At 39.0% G+C, this 26,581-nt stretch overlaps 1 protein-coding gene across 1 annotated transcript in view; it reads left to right on the top strand.

Moving 5' to 3' along the window:
- LOC114647550 (E3 ubiquitin-protein ligase TRIM9) overlaps window positions 1-26,581 on the top strand; it is an 84,901-nt gene that overhangs the window by 41,915 nt on the left and 16,405 nt on the right. Inside the window, exons 4-7 of the mRNA XM_028796173.2 lie at window positions 2,929-3,039; window positions 5,808-5,961; window positions 10,730-10,881; window positions 23,652-23,790. Coding sequence (XP_028652006.1) covers window positions 2,929-3,039; window positions 5,808-5,961; window positions 10,730-10,881; window positions 23,652-23,790 — 556 coding nt within the window. The remainder of the gene's footprint in view (window positions 1-2,928; window positions 3,040-5,807; window positions 5,962-10,729; window positions 10,882-23,651; window positions 23,791-26,581) is intronic.

Genomic DNA, 26,581 nt, shown 5'->3' with positions numbered 1-26,581 from the left:
GCTGTTTGTTTGTGGGCCTTTCTGTCTGAAGTTTAGTCTTCAACAAGTGAAATTCATGCTCAATTGAGTTAAGATCAGGTGACTGACTTGGCCATTCAAGAATTTTCCACTTCTTTGCTTTAATGAACTCCTGGGTTGCTTTGGCTGTATGTTTTGGGTCATTGTCCATCTGTATCATGAAACGCCGCCCAATCAATTTGACTGCATTTAGCTGGATTTGAGCAGACAGTATGTCTCTGAACACCTCAGAATTCATTCGGCTGCTTTTGTCCTGTGTCACATCATCAATAAACACTAGTGTCCCAGTGCCACTGGCAGCCATGCACACCCAAGCAATCACACTGCCTCCACCGTGTTTTACAGATGATGTGGTATGCTTTGGATAATGAGCTGTTCCACGCCTTCTCCATACTTTTTTCTTGCATCATTCTGGTAGAGGTTGATCTTGGTTTCATCTGTCCAAAGAATGTTTTTACAGAACTGTGCTGGCTTTTTTAGATGTTCTTTAGCAAAATCCAATCTAGCCTTTCTGTTCTTGAGGCTTATGAGTGGCTTGCACCTTGCAGTGCACCCTCTGTATTTACTTTCATGCAGTCTTCTCTTTATGGTAGACTTGGACATCGATATGCCTACCCCCTGGAGAGTGTTGTTCACTTGGTTGGCTGTTGTGAAGGGGTTTCTCTTCACCACGGAAATGATTCTATGATCATCCACCACTGTTGTCTTCCGTGGATGTCCAGGTCTTTTTACATTGCTGAGTTCACCAGTGCTTGCTTTCTTTCTCAGGATGTACCAAACTGTAGATTTTGCCACTCGTAATATTGTAGCAATTTCTCCGATTGGTTTTTTCTGTTTTCGCAGCTTAAGGATGGCTTCTTTCACCTGCATGGAGAGCTCCTTTGACCGCATGTTGTCTGTTCACAGCAAAATCTTCCACATGCAAGCACCACACCTCAAATCAACTGCTTAATTGATAATGACATAACGACAGACTTGCCCACACCTGCCCATGAAATAGCCTTTGAGTCAATTGTCCAATTACTTTTGAGCCCCTGAAATGAAGGGATTGTGTTAAAAAAATGCTTTAGTTGCCTCACATTTTTATGCAATCGTTTTGTTCACCCCACTGAATTAAAGCTGAAAGTCTGCACTTCAACTGCATCTGAGTTGTTTCATTTAAAATTCATTGTGGTAAATTACAGCACCAAAATTAGAAAAAAGTTGTCTCTGTCCAAATATTTATGGACCTAACTGTAGCTATAGTGAGAAGGACTTGTTTTTCTTTTCTTTTTTGTTCTGGTAAATGTCTCCTCAGCTTTGACCCTTTGTGTCCACTCAATTTTTAGGTTTTGGGCATTCAAAATTTACAAAATTCTACATTAGAAGAGGCAGCATGGTGTTACAGTAGTTGGTGCTGCTGCCTTGCAAATTGCAAGCTCAGTGCATGTTTACGCCATTAGAGACTACTTGACAACTTGACGTTAGCCTAGTATGGGTGAGTTTTGGTGTGCCCATAACTATGCACTGTGTTGGACGGGTTCCTGCTTTGCACTTAATGCTACTAGGGTAAGTTTGAGCTGCCAAAGCCCTAAAATTAAGATTAAGCTGGTTCAGTAAATGGACCAATAGATGGATAGAAGAGAGAAGAATATTAGAACAAGCATAACACGTAAATGATTTTAAACTTACATTCTGTTTAAATCAGCTGCACAAAACTAACTAGAAATTGAACATGCTATGTAAAACGAAGGATTTTTGAAACATCCCAATTGTTTTATATTATTACATGCTTAAGTTTGCATGAGTGCTATACTGAACTTTTAACACAAAATAATTGTAGGGAAAATCTAACGTGAAAGTATATGGTGATTGAACTTATTTGTGAATGTAGGTCATGGTATTAGGAGCATAATAGCCTCTCATCATCTTTGTAGCATAAAGAAGGGAAAGACATCGGCAAATGTGAATTGGCAGTCATGCATTTCACAATTTGATGTTTGCTAAAAGAGCAGTGGCTCCCCTACGTACTGCGCACTTCAACACACACACGCTTACACACACACACATCGAATTAACATAAAATGACCACAGTGACCCAATTCTTTTTATCACCTACTTAAGATTTATATCTTTGCTGACAGCAGTGCAGACAGGAAAGCCGTGACCCTTGCTTGCAGTTTAGATACATAAAGCAACATGCAGTAAGTGTAAGTGGTGCACAGTGTAATGGCCAAGCTTGACAAACTGGATGCCCTCAAAGTGCTCAGCTAGGGCTTGAGAAAGTTTTTTGATTGCCTGTAGTTGCGTTTTGTTAAATTACTAAAGCAATTTATCCATCCATCCATTATCCAACCCGCTATATTCTAACTACAGGGTCACGGGGGTCTGCTGGAGCCAATTCCAGCCAACACAGGGCAGGAAACAAACTCCGGGCAGGGTGCCAGCCCACCACAGGGCACACACACACACCAAGCACAATTTAGGATCACCAGTGCACCTAACCTGTATGTCTTTGGACTGTGGGAGGAAACCGTAGTACCCGGAGGAAACCCACACAGACACGGGGAGAACATGCAAACTCCACGCAGGGAGGACCCGAGAAGCGAACCCAGGTCTCCTTACTGTGAGGCAGTGGCGCTACCACTGCGCCACCGTGCCGCCCCCTAAAGCAATTTATCCTTATCATTATTATAATAATTTTTTTCAGAAGCTATAGCTGATGAAGAAAGAAATAACTTATTCTGTATTTGATCTCCATTAGTGTTTGTGATAGAATATTAGCTTAGAAATCAGGAATTTTAATAAAATGTGTATCACGTAAGTAACCAAATTTTATACATTAGATAGAAACAAAGATTTATTTTTTTTGTTGTTCTCTAGTCCCTGCGCTGTTTTTACATTTTTATGATTTGTGTTTTTTCTTATTAGGTTGTGAGAGACCAAATAACCCACTGTACTTTAAAACTACGGCAGACGACAGGGCTGATGGAATACTGTTTAGAAGTCATCAAGGAGAATGATCCAAGTGGCTTTCTGCAGGTACATTCAAAACGTTTCTCTTTGTACTGATCAACAAGATAGCTCTGTGCTTTTAAATTAAAGCCAATAAAGTTTAAGTTTGAGTTTTTATGGTTATATTCAATACGTTGTTAGCAGCTGGCGTGTTTGAAGTTTCACTAACATCAATACATTTAGATAATTTAGTTATGGAAAGATAGGAAAGAAATAATGAGTACAGTAATGCAATCCTGCCTCATGGATCCAGCTCCCTGCTCTTCCTGTGTCTTTGTTAGTTTTTCTCTTAGTGCTTGGGTTAGCCTCCCAAAGATTGGGATTTTAAGTTTATTAGCAGGTTTAAACTGATCCTGTGTTAGTGGGCCTTGAGAAAGGCTGCCACCCCGACCAAGAATGGCTTCTGCTTTTCACCCTCAGAGAATCTGATTTTGTTATTATTTTCTTTTTTTATTGTCTGTGGAACAGTGTTCATTCTTATATGTTACATTTTGAACTACTGTGCTACCATTCCGAGGCACCATTTCCTTGATGGAGGGCATGGTTCATGGAAGTCATGTTGTCGTACACACAAGGCGTTGCATGCTCTGTTTCATCCAAGATTATGGAGACATGCTTAAAAGCTTACTCAGGTTTCTGACTTTCAGCAAAACTCTTGTGACTTGGTGTATTCCTTTCACAATTGATCTTTTTTTGCTACCTGACTTTAACCCTTGCTAGTTATTTTGGTTCACACTCATCTTCTGTTACATAATAATAATAATTATTATAATAATAATAACAATAATAGTACATTTTATTTATATAGCATTTTTCCCATGCTCAAGGCACTTAACACACTTTTCCTGGTTGCCTACCTCCTTTGTGCTGCAGGATTGACAGGGCAGTAAGAATTCTAATCCTTAAAGGACAAAATGGGGCCTTGAAATACTGGGTGTCGACTACTGCTGGCTGGACAAAAACTCTCTACACAATAGAAACTGAGATTTGCTTTTTTTGACCACTGTTAAGCTGTCCTAGAAGCTGCTGTGCTGTGAGGCGCCTATCACGAAGGCTGGTGACCCTCACAAACTTGTCTTCTGGTTGGGTGGTGACTTTGGATCTGCCAGATCTCTTCCTATCAGAGTTTCTTCCAGTTTCCATTTGCCTTTAGATTGTGTAGGACATCATACTTCCTGACACTTTTTTTTTTTTTGCAATTTCTCTAAATGAAAATCTTACACTTCTAAGGGTAATAATGCTCTGTCTCATTTCACTTGTTAATTGACGTTTTCTTGCCATTATCACTGGAATATTTTCCAAGTAGTACTTCAGAGGGTGTAGTAACACAGTCTGTTCCAAGTCTGGTTTAAGACAGACACTGGGATTTGAAGTAGTCAACAGAATTTCGACACCCGTGCAAATTGTTTGCTTCAACTTGCAAGGCTCAATTTACTATAATTGCCGCAGAACTTCTATAGGTTGTAATCTATTAGTTGTTCCCTGAAGAAGACCCATTTGTAATATTCTGATATTTCCTTTTTTCAGTTTTTGTTAATCTAAACTTTAAATTTAAACATCTGGCAGTTTACTGCTCACTTTTTCACTATTTTAGGTCATTCAATGCATTTTAGCTGATTACATTTGAAGAAAAACTGGAAAAACTGAGGTGTTCTAAAACTTTTGACTGGTAGTGTAGATAGTCCTGCCCCTAGAGATAAGTCTGACTATATTTGGTTGGTGATCTTCAGCTTGTCACAAGAGCTCCAATTCCCTCCCTGCCAGACAAATTATGCTCCACTTTCCTAACTCTGCTTTATGTTTGCCTCTGTTCCCACCCATGCCATTTATCTGAATGGCATCACAACTAACTCCAAACGTTCACCTTGCAGGTGGCGAGCATATTTAGTGTCTTCACATGGATTCTTTGGGCTGAGTCTAGCCAAGCTACATTGTGATCTAGCGCCACCCCCAGTCATAGTCCAATACTGGAAGTTGGAACTGAAGTGTGTAGTGCAGAGAATGCACAAAAGCACCAGAGCAGTACACTCAGCTCTTTACTGATTTGGGAAGCCATGCCACTCTCATCCTCTGTCTGCTGATTTCCTTTCTGGCTCTAAATCTCTCTCTAAGAATCAGCTTTATCTGTAAAGTGCTTACTGAAATTCTCATCCACCATTATTTCAGAAGTTATCTTGCTTTGCAGTTTGAAAAGATTTAAACGTTCATCTTAATATTTGAGTATTGCATGTGTGCTCAGTTGATAGTCTAAATAATTCTGTAAAGTAATGCACAGATAAAAGGTAGTTGTTCTTCCTGTAAAAGAAATTCAGTTTAGCTATTGGATTTTATGAAAGTTTAAATGAAAAATAGTTTTGGTCACTGCATCTTGCACTGTATTTTTTTTTTTTTACAAAACTGCTGTATTCCAACAGCAGCACCATGGGTAGAGTGGAAGTCTATGAGTTATGCCCGTTTAGCATCACCAACATACTTAATACATATCTTTGGGATTTGAGAGGAAGATTGGAGCACTCAGAGACGCATACAGAGGAATAAACTCCACACAGACAATAGCCATGCTAGAATTCAAACTCTGAAGCTACGAGGTAGCAACACCAAATATGACTCTCTAAGTCAGTATTGTGTTCAGCACATTTTGTAGAGATCACCATTACATATGAAAGAGCACAGGCAATGTTTTGCTAGCCTTATTATCTTTATTACAACTAAAAAATCTGAAAAACAGGAAATCTAATATCCTATAAGTGTCTGTGTATTAGAAATTGGGAGCCTTATTCTGTATCTATTTCTAGATTTCTGATGCTTTGATCAAGCGGGTGCAGATGTCTCAAGAACAATGGGTTAAAGGAGCCCTTGAACCCAAAGTGGGCCCAGAATTCGATTTGTCTCTCAACAGTGAGCCACTCCTTCAATCTATCCAGCAGCTGGACTTCGTTCAGGGAAAATGTAAGTGTTTGCTACTTTTTAAAACATTTGTATATAAAAGTGCATTGTTCAGATTGGGGTGAATATGACCAGCTTGGTATCTGACAAAGGAAAAATCTCTGGGAGCCCACTGTTGTATCTTCTTTGGTTTTAGGGCATACACTCAGACATTAACTGTAAGTGAATTCTGTTAAGAGAGGACAAAAACATTAACAAAGTAAAACTGAATTCGTACTTGCCCTTACTTCACAGGAGCTGTCCTTTTCAGCCAGATGAGGTGGATAATATGCAATTGTTGCCCATTTAGAATAATCTCACAAACTGTTGCTTAACATGTCCAAGATTTATTTGAACTCCTCAGCTACATCAGCTCTCAACTCACTAGTATACCCTGTAAACCCCATTGACATTGTTTAACAAATCACATGATAAGCAAGATGGATTCCACATGACACCTTTAAGTCGTATGTGTTGAAGCTACCACACAGTATTGCTTGCTGGCATCTCAAGCCAGTACTGCACTTTCATCTATAATGTCAATTTAAACTAGGACAACTGTTTTGCCATTTGGTCTGTCCTGTGACTTGCGGGACAGCGCTGGCAGTACGTGCTGCACTATTGCAGATGAAAGGATGTCCACAGGCCTTATTTTTTAATTTAAGGTGACGTCCTTATCTGGGATTCCACCTTTAATGACTAAAGCTGTTTAAACCTACCTGCAGAACACTGTTCACATTACACCAGACAGAGGCTTTCTTTCACTAGTATGAAACTGTGGCCATATGGTTTCTTGTCTTTTACCACATTGAACAAGTCTAAGTTAGCAATAAGACCATCATTAAATCTCTACAACACACTAGAGAAATATCCATCCATCCATTAACCAACCCGCTATATCCTAACTACAGAGTCGCGGGGGTCTGCTGGAGCCAATCCCAGCCAACACAGGGCACAAGGCAGGAAACAAACCCCAGGCAGGTGCCAGCCCACGGCAGCACTAGAGAATTATGACAGACAAAAACGTGTTCATCCTGTTTATAAATGTAAATATTTTGCTTATATAATTCAATATGAATATTTGTACATGTATTTTTAATAGTTGTGCCTCTAGGAGCTGTGATTAACTGTAAAGTCAAAACTCTCTTAGCTGCCTTTTTAGTTCAGTTCTAGTGTTTGCCATTTTTTTCTTCTTTAAATAGATTCTCTATTTATATCCCTTATATCACATTTCCTGCCACCCACAACTGTTCCAGTAACACCAAGATGTCGTGCTTCTTTGCTGATCACACTCTTAGTCAGCAGGCAGACTTTTCTCACTGCTGACATAGGCTACTAAGCAGCTGAGCCATGAAAGACAGGGCTTAACCTGTCTCTGTCACTGTGTGGCCGTGTTGAGAGCTTGTGCAACAGCCTGGGGAGTCTCAAGCACTTCCTGGAAGTTTCTAGGAATTCTGGATCTTGTAAACACGGAGTGCATCACACCAAGATAAATAATGAAATTCATACTGTAGATAAACAGTGGTAATCTACAGATAGATAGATAGATAGATAGATAGATAGATAGATAGATAGATAGATAGATATTGTATTGTTTGAAAGTTGATTCTATATCCCACACATCTTTATTGCAGAGACTGTGCACAGTACAGTGCGAGACCACATATGACTGACTCATTCTATCGCTACGTGAAGTCTGCCCAAATTAATTAATTTGATTTCATACTTTTCGAGCTTTTGTATTGAGATTGCAAATGAATAATACTTCCAGTGAAAACTGTAGACTTTTCAATATTTTATTGTTGTTTAGGTCCTCATCATCTCGGTATTTCACAACACTGTTTCAGTTTTTTATGTTGAAGACATCAAGTAGGCCTTTAAGCTACATCTTTATATATATAAAATCCAACGGCTGTCTGTCTTTCTGTCCGCTTTTCACGAGAGAACTACTTAACAGATTTAGATCAGGTTTTCTTCTAGAATTTGCTTGAACATTCTGGTTGATTTTGTGACTTCTCTCATCACACTAAGTATTATAATTCAGTTGCAAATCCAACTGAGAAACTGCGGGCCGAGGGGAGGGGGCAGGGCCCTGGTGATTGGCAGAGATATCATGCCCACATGCTTTTCTCCCCACGCGGAGGACGCTCTCCTGTCAGATACAGTGGCAACATTTGATGTTGCAGCGTACCTACCTTCCGCTTGCCCAGAATTACATTACATCTTTAAAGTTTGTCCTGTTTCACTACTACGTGGGCAGAGCCACGGGGGACAGCTAATAGATTTATATATATATATTTTTTGTTCTTTATTTCACCTTATACAATTACGTGTATTAGGAATTTGTTCATTTTCACATACCCCTTGGGGTCAGAGCGCAAGGGTCAGCCATTGTACAGCGCCTCTGGAGCAATTACAGTTAAGGTATTTCCAAGGTACTCTTAGTGCACATCCTGGATTTATGGTCATGGAGTACTGAGTGTCGGATATTTAAGTGTTGAGCATGAGGTCATTCTAGTGAATCAATAAGCCCATTGGTTTTATAACCTGCCAATAATATTCCCTTTTTTTAATTGTCTTTTAATTTTTACTATAATTTCAATGACACCAATTTTAGTGACCACCATCTTTGCAGTTTTGCAAAGATTAAAAGTACTTGTATGCATAAGTGCTAACATTTTGTATTTCTGGCTTTCTTGGATGTTGATGTAATGCTACTTTGTTGATAGGCATGTGATGCACATCACCTTCATGTTCTAAAGGATGGTTACATACATTAAATGGCATGGGAACTTTGTTGTAAAATGAAGGATAGACTTGGAAAAAAACATTAGATTCTTTTGGTTTAAAGTGTTCTGATTATGACTCTGGTTTAGATAGTAACTTTGAAGCTAGCAAACTTACTTCAAAGTTGACTTTTTGTGGTGTTTTCATTGACATCCCTTCTGTAATTCCCCAAAATCCCTACTTATTTTTTCTGTCTGGACTTCAATAGAAAGCTTCTGGAGGTCTTGACAACTGTCAATGGATCAACTACAGACCCTTGAGGTAAACAGAGAGAAGGGTAGAGTCTGGGACATATAGATCTATAGTCACACAAACTGAGCCACATAATCAATAACCCAAGACCCTAGGAAGGTGCCCATTGGTGGTAACTTATTTCCCAGCAGTAACAGATGTATTGTGTCCAAAAACATAATCATCACTTACTGTAGTTGTTTGCCCTGTCCAGAGTAATCTCTGTGTAGCAGCCAGATGATGGTGTCATCCACCTCAATGTGGAGAAGAGCGACTAGGCTGATTCCAGGGCTACAGGGGTTGAATTATGAGGAAAAATTAAAAGAGCTGAGCCTTTACAGTTTAAGCAAAAGAAGATTAAGAGGTGACATGATTGAAGTGTTTAAAATTATGAAGTGAATTAGTACAGTGGATCGAGACTGTTATTTTAAAATGAGTTCATCAAGAATGCGGGGACACAGTTGGAAACTTGTTAAGGGTAAATTTTGCACAAACATTAGGAAGTTTTTCTTTACACAAAGAACGATAGACAATAGGAATACACTACCAAGTAGTATGGTAGACAGTAAGTCTTTAGAGACTTTCAAAACTCGACTTGATGTTTTTTTGGAAGAAATATGTGGATGGGACTGGCGAGCTTTGTTGGGCTGAATGGCCTGTTTTCGTCTAGAGTGTTCTAATGTGTCCCTGAAAGGCAAAACAGCAGGAGGTCTGAGGGTCAGAGGTTTTTGAACAGAAGGCTTTTCAGGATTTCCATGACCTGACAATATAGTTATTATCTCAAACTCAGTCAAAGTGACAAACCTAAATATTTGTGTTGAATACACTCTGGTTATCTATACAGGTATATCAACATCTATATATATAATTCACTAAGTCCATGGCAAGCAAGACGCACGCAAGACCGAACCCCGCCCACCAACAATTCACTAAGCAGCCGACCATAGCGCATGCACTACAGAACCAACAATTCGCGCGAGAGCGAAAGCATTTGCCAAGAATGTTTTCATTAATCAAGAACGAAAGTCGGAGGTTCGAAGAAGATCACATACCGTCGTAGTTCCGATCATAAACGATGCCGACTGGCGATCCGGCAGCGTTATTCCCATGACCCGCCGAGCAGCCATTACTCCCACTGGCATGCCTCCGCATAAAGTCAAACTTAAAATTGGTTCAGTTGTCATGCTTCTCAGAAAACTCATGCCAGCAAGAAGTCTCTGTAAAGGCACTAGACTGACTGTTACCAGCATTCACCGCAATGTACTGGAGTGTAAAACAATCACAGCTGCTACCTCACAAACTGTCCTTATTCCCCAGATTTCCCTGACCCCATCAGATTCAAATTTGCCTTTTACTTTTACACGCAATTTCCTGTTAGATTTGCCTTTGCAATGACAATTAATAAGGCACAGGGACAAACTTTCAAAAAGATATGCCTGTATCTGCCAAACCCAGTTTTCAGTCACGGACAATTGTATGTTGCTCTCTCCAGAGTTCCATCTTTTCATTCACTCACAGTCGTATCCTCAATCCCACCCCATTTGGACAACTGTGTCTTTCAGGAAGTCTTCACCCATCAATAAATAACTATGCAATGTATGCTACGCCGCTGGTTGGCTAGTGTTATATAATGCACTCTTGTTTAGTAACATAATGCATACAGAATACAGATAGATGCTTTAAAACCATTTTTTGGATTTTACCATAGGCAATCAAAGTCAGATGAGACAACTTTTTAAAATGCATAACTATAAAATATAAACTTTGTGTTCAGACCCCTTTACAGTTCCTCCTGCACCTGTGCTACAGCTTGAAGAGTGTTGTACCCGCAACAACAGTGCCACACTTGCTTGGAAGATTCCTGCCTTTTCGCAGTCTGATGGCTTCATTTTGGAACTCGATGATGGGAATGGTGGACAATACAGGGTGATTACTTTTTTTTTCTTGAAATGCAATTGCTTTGTTTTAAAAAAAAAGAGATTTGTCAGCATGTCACAAGCTCTGTCGTGGTATGTTCTGTTATCAGATTTTCACTGCTACAAGAAGGAAATCAGTCAGTGCAGACGTGATCCATAAGCAGGAGCCATATGTTATGGGATATTTGAAAAGTGCCCGCAAAAAGGTTCACTATATTAAGTGAAAATATGTTGGGACCTAAAAGAAACCTGGAATTAGATAATCAGATCACTTCTGAGACACTTGTCTGCCTTCTCAGTGACAGGAAATCAGGTGGAAATTTATAGCATTAAACCTTTTCAGGTATTTTATTTTAAAAGTAGAAATTTGGGTGGCAGCAGATACAGTAAATGCTTATAAAATGTCCATCCATCCATCCATTTTCCAACCCGCTGAATCCGAAGACAGGGTCACAGGGGTCTGCTGGAGCCAATCTCAGGCTTATAAAATGTAATATGTGTAAATGTGTATAGTGTCTTTTGGATGACAGCACTATTTAAACGCCACCTGAATGACATTTTGTAACAGGGGAAACTTGAAAACTGTTCAAATCATGATGAACATAAATGAAAGGTAGAAGAGGTATACCATTGCTGCAGATGTACTGTTCAGTAAAGAAAAGAGATAAAACACAAACGTGTGTAAATTAGAGAAGGAAAATCCATTTATTTAGTAGAAGCAAGGAAAAATTTGTTTTTGAAATATACATGGCTGGACCTTTCAGCCATTTTAAAAGGGATCACTAGTTACTTCTGATATCTAGAGTTTTTCTAAGTTTAATATTAATATTTAATTTTCATATTAAAGAGTGTTTAATATAATTAAGGAATAATGTTTAAACATCCCAGGTCCTCCCTGCATGGAGTTTGCATGTTCTCCCTGTGTCTGCGTGGGTTTTCTCCAGGTACTCCGGTTTCCTCCCACAGTCCAAAGACATGCAGGTTAGGTGGATTGGCGATTGTAAATTGTCCCTAGTGTGTGCTTGGTGTGTGGGTGTGTGTGTGTGTGTGTCCTGTGGTGGGCTGGCGCCCTGCACAGGGTTTGTTTCCTGCCTCGCGCCCTGTGTTGGCTGGGATTGGCTCCAGCAGACCCCCTCGACCCTGTGTTCGGATTCAGCGGGTTGGAAAACGGACGGATGGGTTTTTAAACAAATTAATTACCAAAGTTATTTTAGTTCTATTTTATAAAATGCATTTTTAATTCATTAGTAGTTTCAGCTGTCAACTCATTTTCAGTTTATGAAGTTTTGACCATTTCTGTTTTTACAGTTTTTATTACTGGTGAGTTAACTCAATTAGTTTTTATTCTGAAAGAATAATTTCAGCCTCAATAAGGGCCTTTCACTGACTATTAAGTAATGCACTCTGCGACTCCATAATTGTACATGTAGAAAGACACAGATATGCACATAAAGTTTTGCAGTGGGTCTGTAATGAATTCATTCAGTTTTCATTTTTTTCATGCCAAAGAATCTTTAGGCAAAATTTTTGATGTCTATTAGAAAAGTTTAAAATGGATATTGGCATTATTTTTATTTATCACAATGCCATTTTGAAATTAAATTATTACAGTTTGTGTTAGGGTTGCTACAAGCAACATTGTAATACTAGGTGTGTGCCAAACATTAATTGCATTTGATTACATCATTGGCACAATAATATAAAGAGCTTACATTTACTTATTTGGCTGACACCTTTATCCAAGGCAACTTGCAAAATTTATGATACATTTTGTTATATTTCTTTCAATTTTCCAATTGAAGCACAAGTGACTTGTTCATGGTCATACAGTATCAATAGCCAGATTTAAACCCACAACCTCAACATTTGAAGTTCAAAACCTTAACCACTATTGCACACTGCCTACACAATCACAGCTGACTGGACTTATTTACTGTCCAATTTTGTGGATATTTTAAGAATATGAAGGTGTGTCTCTCATTGTCATTTATTTTTGGCTATGACCTTTCTATTTTGTTTTCAGACTACAAATTTGCTTTGTTTAGAGTAGACTAAAATGTGGTTTCTTTAACTTTTTTTTCACAATCCAATCTTTCCCCTTGGAGAATCAATTCTGACAGTCATAGTGGAGCAATGTTGATTGCTGAAACATCCCATTGCAAGACACTTCGAAAACTGTATGTGACCCATTCCCATTACATACAGTGGCGAGTAATGACATTGTGACAGCCTGTGACCTATTTCGGGTTGTGACCCATAGCTTTAGAAACTGTGGACTAAAAAATCCTAATAGATTTTTCAGTTTCAATTCCTGGTCTTTCTGCATTTTAGTCTGCTTACCTTTTTGCTTCAGCCATCTATTGAGTTATTTTTCAAACATGTTGTAAAATGTGTCTCACTTGTATTGTAGTAATGTCCATCTATTCAAGAAGAAGGCTGTTTACTTTTAAAGTCAAGCAATTCATACAACCTTCTAGATACCGTATATACTCACATATACTGTAAGTCGGGTCTTGAAACCCGAAAAATCGATCATAAAATCAGACCCCAACTTATACGCCCATTCAAAAATGCGACACTTAATTTTTTTTTTTACATCTTCTTGCCTCCTCCAATCTCGCATATCAAATTTTGTTGCAGCAGCGTAGTTACCAATTTCTTTCGCTACTTCAATGAGTTTTAATTTAAAACCAACTTCATATTTTCTTCTGATCGAATGCTCCATCGTACATAAGGGATGCTCTTACGATAAATGTGTATGAGGGTGTGAGATATTTAAAACGCAAAACAGTGCAAACGTTGCTTCGGAATAGTTCAGGTATTACCGCGTGGTCACGTAGGCACAATACATAGTAAAAAAAAGACAGTGTGCTCCGTGGTTGCTCTCTCAGGTGGGTGTTAGCATATCATAATTTCTTGGACCAATAGCGTGAGTTTTCCACATTCAACTTATACCAACATTATAAAATACCAGAAATTATATGGTAAAATCAAGTCCCGACTTATCTGCGAGTATATACAGTATTCCTGATTCAATAAAGGGAGGTGAACATGTAGCCCGTTATTTTAACTTCTTTAAAAAGTTTATGTTTTTTCAGCATGTCACAGACCTCTTTATAGGTGTGTGACAGATAGGGGGTGCTGTCGTCCCCTTGAACCCTCAGACCAGACGCGGGACACCAGATAAAAGTCCAAAATGAATTTATTATAATAATAAATGTGCACAAAGCACCCTCCACTCCACAATACTCCAATAATAAACAATACACAATCAATACTAACCAATCCTCCACTCCCAGAAGCTCAGTCACCCTTCCTCCCAACTCGGCTCGATCTGCTGGGGTTTTCCACAGTCCTTTATAGTCCTTGACCCGGAAGTGTTTTCTCTCTCTCTGTCCATGTGACTTTGCAACACTTCCGGGTCAGATGAAAACTCCTTTTCTTCAACCCGGAAGTATGTCATTGCCTCTGTCCCCTCGAATGGGAAGTACTTCCGGGTTATAAGTCAAATAGAAGTCCCTGGGCCTCCCTGCAGCGTCCCCTTGCGGCCCCCATGGTATTCAGCAGGGCTGTGCATTAAAATTCCAATGTCCATGAGGCCCTGCTGGAATTCGGGGCACCTCTATTTTGCAGGGAGGGCTCCCTCTGGCGGTCTGGGGTTATTGGCCGGGATAAACTGCCGGCCATATATCACAAGGTGACTTTGTGAAAGCAGGTTAAGTGTATTTTTAAATTCTTTAGATCTTTTCTCTTTAATTGAGCTCCACCAACCCAGTTACCATCACTGATTACACACTTCCTCTAAGTGCCATATACTAAGTACTCCTAAACAACACTTCACCAGGAAAAATCAATTGTTTGCAGCCTGTCCACATATAAAAACATGTTTTTTCTAGGCTGTTGACAACTGTTACACTCATTAGACAACATAGCCATGTAGTATGTAGCCAGTCTGTGGAAAAAGATTACTGGGTTGGCATGGGCAAAAATATTTACCCTGTAAGCAGTACTTACTATAGTAGAATATAATTGTCCATTGTTAGATTTTTTGCATTATGAAACACATTTGAAAATATATTTATTAAAGTACCATGTTTATTTAAATATTCAAGCACAAACAATATACTGTGTGTATTTATTAATGTATTCATTCATTCACGAATTTAGATAGATACGAGTATACTGTATGTTGCCCAGGGGTGAAGATTAATATACACAAGCAGCTTAACCTTTCTTTAAAGGAACATTGATGCAGAAAAATAAAAATCATTCAAAGATTATTTCAAATTGCTACAAATCACAAGTCTGTGTTGGCATTAATGTATAAGACTTTCTTACCTCATCACATTTCGGAAATGATTACTGGCCAGAAGCATATTCCATTTTTCAACAAATAATGTTTTCCATCCATCTATTCATTTATAATTGAATCAGCCTAATCCAACAGAGTCCAACCTGATAGCATCAGGTGCATGGGAGAAATCAAACCCAGACACAAAACATATGTTCTCAAAAATATACAAAAATAATAAAAGAGATTGAGAAGAATAAATAAAATTCCTCACAACCAATCAAAAGCATTTAGCCATCTTTAAAAAAGCAAACAACAGAGTGCAAAGATAAGAAAATGTTGAAACGTACTGTAAAAGTAGTCTGATGAGTGGAGCTGAGATGATCTCTATGTCACAATCCATTGAGCCCCACGGTCCACTTTAATTAGCACGCCAGTGTGTGTAGCATTTGTGTTTGTACATTGTATTTTTATGATTGGTTTTTAAATTTTTCTTGTTTCTTACAAATTTTTATGTAAAGTCTGATAATTATTATGATGTGTTTGAAACATAAAGAATTTGTATTTACTTTGTTTTTGAATATCAGTTTTGTTTAAGCTTTGTTAATTTTAATTATTTATTTTTTCATTATCACAGCACCATTTTGTTTTACAAGCATGTGCCACCATTTTTGGTGTCATTGTTGTAATGCGGTAACTCGTTGCCAGTGGGTGTGCTCCCAATGGTCCCCCACAGCATACAGACCACCGTCGCAGGACCTCTCATTGTCCAGGATTGTGGATACTTCAAAATGTATTTAAGGGTTTGTGTTAGGAAGACTTTTGCTTAATTTTGAGTTTGGATTAGTGTTAAGGCTTGGAGTGCACAGTCATGTAGCAGAACATTTAAAGAGAGCAGCATTTTCTCCTAAGTTTTACTCAATCTAGGTGTGAACAAAACTGTGATTTATTTTCAGAATCTTGTTATTGTTACAGATGAATGTGGACTTCATTTGTCCAAATCTGGCAGCTCTATGGCACCTGTCTGATGTACATCTTGATTTCAGATTAAATATCAGGGTTTTCTTTTTCAAATCAGAGTTATTTGTTCAAATACTTAGTCACTGAGCTTTGGTCCACCATGCTTCACAAACCAAAAATACTTCAAAGCAAATATATTTTCTCCCTTTGTGGATTTCTATCTACAAATGTGCAAACCATATCACAATCCTTCAGACAACAAGCCCATCAGTGTATTAAAGGATGGGAATCTTCGGCTATTTGAGAAGCTCACAGCTATGAAAAACAGTTCTTCATTAATAATAAAAAAAGTCTTTATGACCAACATCCTCTGAACCCTACCTTATTAATCCAACTTCCCTTGCACCCCCCATTTGCTATATATTGCCTTTGATACCTTTATGTCTGATCATTTTCCCTCTTTTGAGAAAAACCTGGCAGGTTGTCAAAAGCTTAGGAATAAAAAACTATTTTAAGATACGTGACTCATTTTCTCCCTTTGTGGATTTCTAGCTACAAATATGCAAACCGCATCACAGACCTTCACTTCTCTCTCTCTCTCATATATATATATCTGTATATAAATATATATGTATATATAATGTATAAATTGTTTAATTACACTGGTCTACAAAAAATGTTTTTTGTTTGCTACTGGGAACTTCAGACCAGCTCTCTATTGAGTTTTTTACACTCATTTCATATATGAAATCGGAATTAAGCTAGAACATCAGATTTTTGAGATACACATCATTGCCGTTTTGACATTTTTGAATATCAATATAATATATCAACATGATATCTAGAGTTTGGATTCTGTCCCACAAAAATTGCTTTGAATATGTTTATTCTGGAAACAAACCAGAAGACGATACCAGAGACACTTTAAAGCATATTTATGTCAATGTACCTCAATATAAAAGTGAGTTTAGCGTGCTCCAAAATGTCTGAGGCACTCGCTTTTGCGCTTTCACTGCACATCCGTCTCTCTTTGCAAGAGCCAACAGTAGTCACCCATCATGCTTGGAGTGAATTTATCCTGATATCAGTTTTCCATCACCTTTATATCTTAATGAAATCTTTCCCCATGCTCATTTCTGACATACAGAAGTGTATTAGGGCCATGGTGAAAAAAAAAATACGGACACAGTGAAGAAGAAAAAAACCTAAATGTCGAGATTAAAGTCGACATGTTGACTTTATTCCCGACATTTCCACTTTATTCTCGACATCTATGTTGACATTTCCAATTTATTCTCGTAGTTTATTTTGTCAGTAGAATGTCGTAATCTAAACTTCATCTTAAAATGAATGTTTAATTTACTAGATTTTCTCAAACCCCGTCACAAGTTAATGTAGCACATTAAATGCTTTGTGTTAAGTGTTCCCAGATCCAGTTGTTAATCGCTACATGCTTCTTAAACTGACTTCCTCTACACTAAGAGAAGGAGCAGGCAGCGATCACCGCACATTGCCTTCATGATATTCCTTCTCTATGAACTTTCAGAATGCTAAAATAAATACTTGATATCTTTTTCATGATGAAATGCATTAAAGCATGTATTAAACATGAGTGGCGGGGGGCACAGTGGCGTGACTGTAGTGCTGCTCCCTCCCAGTAAGGGGTCCCCAGGTGTACGTTCAGTGTAGAGAACTTTATGGCAAGTGTTATGAGGCTCTAGAAAACTGGATGTATGAATGGGTATCGCACAGGTTTAACTTAAATATTGTGTAAATGTTGGGTTCGTGATCTGGTGGTCAGAGACACGAACACAGAATTCAATGGATGTTCTTCTGAGTGGGCTTTCTTTATTGTATGTATGCTATCTCTGTCTGACGTACTAAACCCCCAGTTCTTATCCTTCCTTTTTCTTTCTCCACATAAAGAATCACCACACGATAAACGTCTTTGTGAAATTAAAACTAGTTATAAACTTAGACCTCAGAGTTTTCAGAACTTTAAATAAAATCTTCATTATACATGTTTAATTATGCCATCCATTCAGGGTTGCACCCATCCCAGCAAGCATCGTGTGCGAGGCAGGAGCAAATCCTGAATGGGGCGCCAGCATATCACAGGGTGATGAACAACACATACAGTAGCAGGGTCCATAATACATAACAAACCCCACATCCTACATGACTTTGAAAAGGAAACTGAAGCACGCCAAGTAAACCCACCAGAAAAACATGCAAACACAAGGCAGGGAACACCCGGGACCCCTTTGCTGTGAGGCAGCAGTGCAACCACCACGCCCCCCACATGATTAATACATTTCATCATGAAAATGATATCAAGTATTTATCTTAGCATTCTAAATTTTCAGAGAGCAGGAATATCATGAAGTGAATGTATTCTGTGCGGCGATCGCTGCCTGCGCCTCCTCTCAGTGCAGAGGAAATCAGTTTAAGCAGCATGTAGCGATTAACAACTGGGTCGGGGAACACTTAACACAAGGTATTTAATGTGCTACATAATTTATGATGGGTTTTGAGAAAATCTGGTAAATTAAATATTAATTTTAAGATGAAGTTTAGTTGGGTGGCACGGTGGCGCAGTGGTAGCGCTGCTGCCTCGCAGTTAGGAGACCCGGGTTCACTTCCTGGGTCCTCCCTGCGTGGAGTTTGCATGTTCTCCCCATGTCTGCGTGGGTTTCCTCCGGGCGCTCTGGTTTCCTCCCACAGTCCAAAGACATGCAGGTTAGGTGGATTGGCGATTCTAAATTGGCCCTACTGTGTGCTTGGTGTGTTTGTGTGTGTCCTGCGGTGGGTTGGCACCCTGCCCGGGATTGGTTCCTGCCTTGTGCCCTGTGTTGGCTGGGATTGGCTCCAGCAGACCCCCGTGACCCTGTGTTCGAATTCAGTGGGTTAGAAAATGGATGGATGAATGGATGAAGTTTAGTTTGAGACATTCTACTGACAAAATAAACTACAAGAATAAAGTGGAAATTTTGACTTTAATCTCGACGTAAATGGCAAGAATAAAGTGGAAATGTCGAGAATACTTTAATCTTGACATTTAGTTTTTTTTTTCTTCACTGTGTCCATATTTTTTTTTTCACCGTAGCCCTAATACGCTTTCGTACTGACATCGCTTAGATTTGGTGGAAAAAAGTCGAGATGCGAATAAAATAAAATGCATCTTCAGTGACATTCTGGCTCCCGTAAGCTAATATACTTTCAGCAGGTTCTCCACAAGCTCAGCATAATTCTCCACTCTGTGACTGTCAAGAAAATTCTGGACAACCTACACGAATGAGGGTGCTGATTCATTTGGCTTCAGTTTCCTTTTGAACTCATTGTCAAGCATCAGTTCATGGATTTCAGGGCCAACAAAAACACCTTCCTTAATTTTGGCTTCACTTTCTCGAGACCAGACTTATTTCTTAAATGCTGAAATTTACTGTCCAGTCACCCTAGTTGTCCAAGACCTGGAACATCATAACTAAAAAGTGGGACATGCTGGACGAAAACAGTTTTCAGATTTGGAGTAAGCAAGTGAAATTTGTTAAAGTACAGATGAAAGAATCCCAGCAGCAAAATGCTTGTTGACCAGTGTTATTAGTGTCTGGGTGTAATGTCAGCCAGTGCCCACAAGAGGGCTGCAATGAAAAAAGGCAACATAAATAGAGAAAGTGATTGATGGTTTATAGTGAGAGCATTATCCATCCATCCATTTTCCAACCCGCTGAATCCGAACACAGGGTCACGGGGGTCTGCTGGAGCCAATCCCAGCCAACACAGGGCACAAGGCAGGGAACCAATCCCGGGCAGGGTGCCAACCCACCGCAGGACACACACAAACACACTAGGGCCAATTTAGGATTGCCAATCCACCTAACCTGCATGTCTTTGGACTGTGGGAGGAAACCGGAGCTCCCGGAGGAAACCCACGCAGACACGGGGAGAACATGCAAACTCCACGCAGGGTGGACCCGGGAAGCGAACCCGGGTCTCCTAACTGCGAGGCAGCAGCGCTACCACTGCGCCACCATGCCGCCCAGTGAGAACATTATGCTGTTTTTAATTAACATGTTCCCATGTAGGGGCGGCATGGTGGCACAGTGGGTAGCGCTGCTGCCTCGCAGTTGGGAGATCTGGGGACCTGGGTTCGCTTCCCGGGTTCTCCCTGCGTGGAGTTTGCATGTTCTCCCCGTGTCTGCGTGGGTTTCCTCCGGGCGCTCCGGTTTCCTCCCACAGTCCAAAGACATGCAGGTTAGGTGGATTGGTGATTCTAAGTTGGCCCTAGTGTGTGCTTGGTGTGTGGGTGTGTTTGTGTGTGTCCTGTGGTGGGTTGGCACCCTGCCCGGGATTGGTTCCCTACCTTGTGCCCTGTGTTGGCTGGGATTGGCTCCAGCAGACCCCCGTGACCCTGTGTTCGGATTCAGCGGGTTGGAAAATGGATGGATGGATGGATGTTCCCATGTAATGAAATTAATGAAATGACATTTTGCAATTGCTAATTTTTGCAGAAATTGTATTTATTGAAGAAGAATACAAGAATAAAGACAAAATATAAAATCAAGAGGAGTGCCTTGTACCTTATTCTACAAGTCTACTCTTTTCAATGTGAAGAAATACATTTTCACATTTTTGCAAAATTGATCCTTTACCAGCTTCTGTGTGGACCCCAGCGTCCTTCAAGATGTACTGTAATTTTAAAGTAACAGCTGAAATCTACCAGACTAGTTCTTGACTTAATTTTAAATACTTCTTTCATGTCGCATCTTAATTGTAGATCACCTAACATCAAAGGATTGAACTCTTCATATACTTCCTTGTAGCTCATATCCCACAGTTGACAATTATTTTGTAATAAAAAATGTACTCAGTTTTGTTTCTTTCACTGCCTCATAGACTTATTCCAATGAGTTATTAACAATAGTATATAGTGCAAAGTACCTGTCTTGACAACATTGAGTGCAAGGCGAGAACCCACCGTGGATGTGGTGCCAGTCCATCACATGTGAGCCTTGTCTATACACATATTCTCTTATACTAAGTCGATTTAAAGTCGTCAGTTGTCCTAAAGGACACATCTTTGATATGGAAAGAAAACTGGAGCACCGCAGGAATATGCAGTCAAAATAAAAACAAGATTGCTGGTATATAATGGTCTGTGATTTGCTACAAACTGGAAAAAGAACCGTATTATGCTCTTATGAAAGGCAACCAAAAATAAACACAATTCAACTGCTTTTGGTTTATATGACCTTAAGACGTCTTAAATGGTGAAGAAATATCTGAATACAACTGTTGCACAGCATGGTTCTAGGACTTCATCAGATGTTTCATGAGAATAAGGGCAGTTTAAATTTTAGGTGAGTGGAATGTGCTTTTGGTAGCCTTATAAAGAATTTAAACAACGACACCTTGGATCCAACCTCACCACTGCCATTCATACTGAGTCGGAGGCACTGAGACTCCAGAATGGTGAAGAAGCCAGTGGAATTACTCGTGCTTAACTAGCCATTGAAATGAAATCGTGCCCAGAATCCTCTGTGTTTGCTTTTCTCTGTGCACCAGTCAATTCTAATTGCCGTCCATCTTTGAATAACCACATGACCCACCAGTCACTTAAGTTCTGGTACCACTGTATCTATTAATACAGGGGCACTTTTACCAACTCTGCCCATTATATAATAGAAATATATTCCAACCTTCTTTAACTTATTCAGTATTCCGCTTATAAAAATCACTAGGTACCCAGTTCTTTAGAGATCTTTATATTGACAAAAAGAATGCATCTTTTGAACTGCTATGTCATTAATGCATTTTCCTAGTGGCATATTCTTTTTTTTCAATATAATAGAAATTTTGTGAAAAATCTTATTGTTCCTCTTCGCCTTTTCCCACTTCTGTGTGGGGTTGACATGCCTGATCAACCTTCCCCATACACTCCTGCTCCTCATCACCAGTCAAGCCCTTTTCCTTTAGATCTTCTTTTTCTTTATCCATCCACCTTCACTTTGGCCTCCTTTGACTTCTCTTCCCCTATACTCCCATTTCCATTAATCTTTTCCTCATAATATGCCTAATTGTTCTCACCTTTCACCAATCTGTATTTGTAAAGCAACTCTGGTTTTGATGAAAATATAGATAGCTTTTCTAAGATTTATCAATAAGTTTTAAAGAATTGGCTTCCCGGGTCCTCCCTGTGTGGAGTTTGTATGTTCTCCCTGTGTCTGCGTGGGTTTCCTCCCACAGTCCAAAAACATGCAGGTTAGGTGCATTGGCGATTCTAAATAATCCCTAGTGTGCGCTTGGTGTGTGTGTGTTTGCCCTGCAGTGGGCTGGCGCCCTGCCCGGGATTTGTTCCTGCCTTGCACCCTGTGCTGGCTGGGATTGGCTCCAGCAGACCCCTGTGACCCTGTGTTACGATATAGCGGGTTGGAAAATGGATGGATGGATTTTAAAGAATTCATCCATAGAGAATTACAGGGGATGATGGGAAAAAAATCTTCTTGTGAGAATTTCAGAGGGAATGATAGGAAAGAGATCCTTCTGTGAAAATTTCAGATAAAGAAGAAACCTGTCTATTCAGAAAATACATTCTTCCTCAGTTTATGCAAAGCAAGTTATAATTCAGCTAGAAAGTGTACAATGGGCTCATGTAGCTCATTTAAGCTGCCTTTGATTCTATCTGGGGTGAGATCTGAATTGTGAGCCTCGTCAACAAGTGCCTTCCTTATTAGGTTATATAGTTTGGGAGTGAACTGCACTCAGACCAATTTGGATTGCCTCACATCTAAAATCACTCCCAACCTCTTAACAGCGATATATGGAGAAACACACGAGGTGACAGTATTATCAAACAGAAACTCTCTTGTGGTTTTTGTACTAAATTGATTGCATGAAGATTTATCCACCTCTCATAACTTAATGGGAAAGCGATGTTTTATACTGTATTACTCTACATCTTGCCTGAAGAAGGGGCCTGAGTTGCCTCGAAAGCTTGTATATTGTAATCTTTTTAGTTAGCCAATAAAAGGTGTCATTTTGCTTGACTTCTCACTACATTCATAATTGCTAACACAGTGCAACACCCTAGTACGACTGTATTACCTTAAAACTGAAAACTTAAATTCTCTCAACCAAGGAATATAGCAAAAAATTCATTAATGTTGTCAAATAATAGTTTTCTTGGTCTGTGCTTGATCTTTTCTGTTGCTTTAATACATCACATCAGATGTTTTTTTGCCTTGTAACTTTCTAATGTGGGTCACGGAAAGAAGTTACACGCTTCTTTTTAGCTTGATGCATTACAGCTTATCTTGTGTGTCCGTTTCAGTTTTTTGGAACACAATGGTTGTAACACTGTACTGTTCATGTGAATGTTTGACAGAATTATGACATACCACATGTGTTATGTTCACTTAATTAAATTAAAATTCAAAAAAGAATTTAAATAATAATTTAAGAAACTGTCATGAGCTGCACTCAATACTAAACGGATTATGTGTGAGATAACTTTTTTTCTTTTCATTTAGGAAGTATATGTTGGCAAGGAGACGCTTTGTACAGTTGATGGGCTCCACTTCAACAGCTCATACAATGCACGAGTCAAAGCTTACAATACTGCAGGTGTGGGTGCTTACAGTAAGACAGTGATCTTGAAGACATCTGATGGTAAGTGCTCCATCTGGTAAGCTCCTAGCCGACCTTGAAGAAGACAGAATATGTAGTGTATATGCATACAATGTGTGTACATTGTAAGGAAGTTTGATGGATGGAAGGATGACGGGAGTCCCAAAGAAAAGTTTACCTGGGCCACCCAGAATAGAAACAGAAAGTGGCGCAACAGAAAACAAGCTTTTCAGATGCCTTCTTAGCCAACTAGACTCTGCTTTGCATAGGGTTCATCTGAGCAGGTCAGTCACAGGGAGTTCTGACCTATGGAGGCCATCTCTGTACTTAGACACCTTCTTCTGGGAAGATCTCTGATTTATAGCGTCCAAGTGTGAAGGGGCAGGGCTCCTGAAACACTGTGGGTGGAATTTAAGTGCCCTCATGGGATTTTCTCTGTGCTATAGAAACAAAAACAGAAGAGACAGCAACTGTGTGAATTGAGTCTAGAAGTTGACCCTCAGACACTCGGGAGCTATGGATTTTGCAGGGATGAGAAAGTTGAGGCTGTTGCCAGAAAAGAAAACTAAAGTGAGCATTTTATTGAACTAAACCTCTACTGCAAAGAATAAACATTTAACATTCTAAATTTTTCAACCCATTGCTTCAAAATGACAAGGTTGTTTTCAACGTTCCCTCTAAGGACTTGGGTGTTGTGAGCCAAATTTTTTTTTTGTGAGCCAAAATTTTATCAATTTCAAAACTTGTGAGCCACTTTCTCCTTACCGGCTTCGATTTGTTATTTTACCAACATCGGTTGATTGCGCTTTTTATCAACGCTTCTGTAGGCCTTCGTTTTAGTGGCGATGAAGTATGTCATTTACAAAGTATGTTATTTAGAATTACAAAGTAAAATTACTTGAAAATTCAAAAGTTAAGCATTATAAATATTAATACCAATTTATTAAATTACCAATAGATAGTCATAATCCCAAATCAGTAAGTTTCAAGTGAAACAGTGTGGTAACTTAAAATCAAACTTGAAGTCTTGTACATGTATCATGAATGTCTATTTCTGTACATGTCTTACAGTCTTTCTCTTCTTCCCTTTTCTTTTTTCCAAAACTTATAAACACTGTTGATATTTACATCATATCCAGCTGCTGTGTACAGTTTAATTCGCATAAGATTTTCCAGGTGATCACTGTCCAAGCGATTCCTGGTCTTAACTTTAATGGCGTTCATCAAGCTGAACCCCCTTTCACAATCAGCACTGGAAGCTTGAAAAGTTCCACAAACATCAAGCAAAAGATTTAGTCCTTTGAATTGCTCCTGCTCCTGCTGGGTGAATGCTAGTATGTCCTGAAATGTATTCATTAATCCAGCTTTCATTTTCTCTGAAACGATGCATTTGAAATCCGAAAATTCTTTACAAACATCCTTGGCAAAAATCTTCTCATCTTTCTTGAACAAGACAGAGTAACGCTTAGCCAGCTGTGCAAGATTTTCATGACCAAAAGCAAAATCATCCAGATTTCTTTGATTACAGAAATGGTCTTTATCAAATATGCACCAGTCTTTTAATTCATCAGCAGGAAATCTTCTGTCCAAATGATCACAAATTTGCTTAATAAATTTAAGAATGTTATCTGTTTTTACTGGAGATGGGGAAGAAGCAACTAAATCTTTTACAGTGTCACTGAAATGCACGTGTTCCCTCAGATACTGAGACCTCAGTTTCCTGATTTTAGCTTTGGCAAATTGATATGCCTCTACAGTGGTTAAAGCACTTCTCTGGAAAATTTTGCACAGTTCTGCCAGTTCACCAAGTACATCACATAGGATATGTAATGCCACACGATATTCAGGTTTGCTTAATTTATCAATACAATATTTGTGAACTGGATCATTGTCCTCTTCTACTTGTTCTTTGCAATATTCTAACAAAATGTCATAACTCCTATTCAAGGCAAGTACAGCAAAGTGTCTTGAGAGCCATCTAACTTCATTTATAGGTCTAAATGAAACAGCATCACAGTCTGCAGCACTGGCCATTTCCTGAAATTTATTTTTTTTTACACTTGATCTACTGAACAGTGTATATACTGTTCTTATGAGAGTTTCAATTTCCCTCATTAATGGTAACTGTTTCCAAGCATCATCAATTCCTAGGTCTTCTCGGTGAGCTACACAGTGCTGCTCTAGCAAGTGAGGAATTGATTGTCTTAATATAGCAGCAACACCATTATGCTTTCCAAGCATCACAGATGCACCATCAGATGTAAACATGACCATGCGATTTATGTCCAAGTTATTCTCATTATAAAATCTCCTTATTGCCTCAACTATTGCTGTACTGTTACAAGCAGTCAATTTGGTAATTCCAGCAAAAACAGTTTTATGAATTTTATCAGTAGTTTTTCTAAATTTGATGTACATAATCAGCATTTTTGAAACAGAAATATCTGTACTTTCATCCACCATAAGTGTGTGGAAATCAGATTCTCTAATTTCATTTAAAACTTCTGTTTTTACAACATTGTTAATGCATTCAATGAATTCAAAAGCATAATTTTTGCTTCTCCAACATTCAGGAATTTCTGTGTATTTTGCCACATGGTCATGAATTTCTTGCACAGACAGCATGGATGCATTCAACTTAACTGCAAGTAAAACATTGTCAATCAACACCTTTACCGCTTCGGGATTCGATCTGTCACGTTCATTCAATTCTTGTCTAACAATCCTATCTTCAGGCGTTTCTTTTAAAAAATTTTGTATGAATCCACGATTCTGATTTCGAAGTTTCGTGACAGCATCCAGATGAATTTTGTGACTTACGTGACGCTTCAAG

The sequence above is a fragment of the Erpetoichthys calabaricus genome, chromosome 3 (genome assembly GCF_900747795.2).
Source record: "Erpetoichthys calabaricus chromosome 3, fErpCal1.3, whole genome shotgun sequence".
Taxonomy (NCBI): Eukaryota; Metazoa; Chordata; class Cladistia; order Polypteriformes; family Polypteridae; genus Erpetoichthys; species Erpetoichthys calabaricus.
This window is presented reverse-complemented; position numbering and strand designations above follow the sequence as displayed.